Source organism: Phaethon lepturus, unplaced genomic scaffold (genome assembly GCF_000687285.1).
Source record: "Phaethon lepturus isolate BGI_N335 unplaced genomic scaffold, ASM68728v1 scaffold29491, whole genome shotgun sequence".
In the NCBI taxonomy this organism is placed as follows: domain Eukaryota; kingdom Metazoa; phylum Chordata; class Aves; order Phaethontiformes; family Phaethontidae; genus Phaethon; species Phaethon lepturus.
In genome coordinates this window covers 8,804-9,488 of record NW_010520257.1, presented here as the reverse complement: position 1 = coordinate 9,488, position 685 = coordinate 8,804, and the positions used below count along the sequence as shown (strand labels likewise).

The 685-nt window shown below is 43.6% G+C and overlaps 1 protein-coding gene across 1 annotated transcript in view; it reads left to right on the top strand.

The window, feature by feature from the left end:
• Nucleotides 1-495: 495 nt before the first annotated feature.
• LOC104628676 (protein tweety homolog 3-like) overlaps nucleotides 496-685 on the top strand; it is a gene marked incomplete at both ends in the record, with an annotated part of 8,587 nt that continues 8,397 nt past the window's right edge. The window contains one exon of the mRNA XM_010297340.1: nucleotides 496-682. Coding sequence (XP_010295642.1) covers nucleotides 496-682 — 187 coding nt within the window. The remainder of the gene's footprint in view (nucleotides 683-685) is intronic.

Below are 685 nucleotides of genomic sequence, written 5' to 3'. Positions count from 1 at the left end.
ATATGTGGATGGTATATGTAGGGGTTTAGCATTTATTTTAAGTCTACCTTGAGCAGAAGCATTGCTTGGGGGTTGATTTTTTTTAAATTAATCTCATGCCTATATAATAAATTCTGCCTCCTTTCAAACCCACTCATGCGCTTAGACTTCTAATGAATAAGCCTGCATATTTATTCCTGATGATTAAAGAACTGTACAGATAAAGGCAGCTGGCAGAACTATTTTTTTTTTTCTTTAAATCTGCTGACCTCTAATGAGGAGTAAAGAGGAAACTCTCTCTGATTCACTTAGGCTGTTTGCAGACTGGGACAAACAAAGTGGCTTAGCTGTTCACTGCGTAGGGACAGAACGTGGTTTCATTGAGTGGGGTGCAGAGAGGGGAGAAAGTAGGGCTGAAAATATCTCAAAAATAAAAATATATATTTTTAAAATAATATATAAAACCCACGAAACAACTTGTTTTCAAGGTATGCCTTCAGTGCTGTCTTATTGCAGAGCCCTTCGACATCTGGGCCCTGCTTCACACCCCCTGCTGCGGCGGTGCTGTGGTCAGATGTGATGCCCGTCTCTATTTTCCACAGGCCCTGTTGCTGCTGGGCGGCATCGCTCTTTCCTGCCTCGCTCTGGACCTGCTCTTTCTCTTGTTCTACTCGTTTTGGCTGTGTTGCCGCCCCCGGGAGAGCGG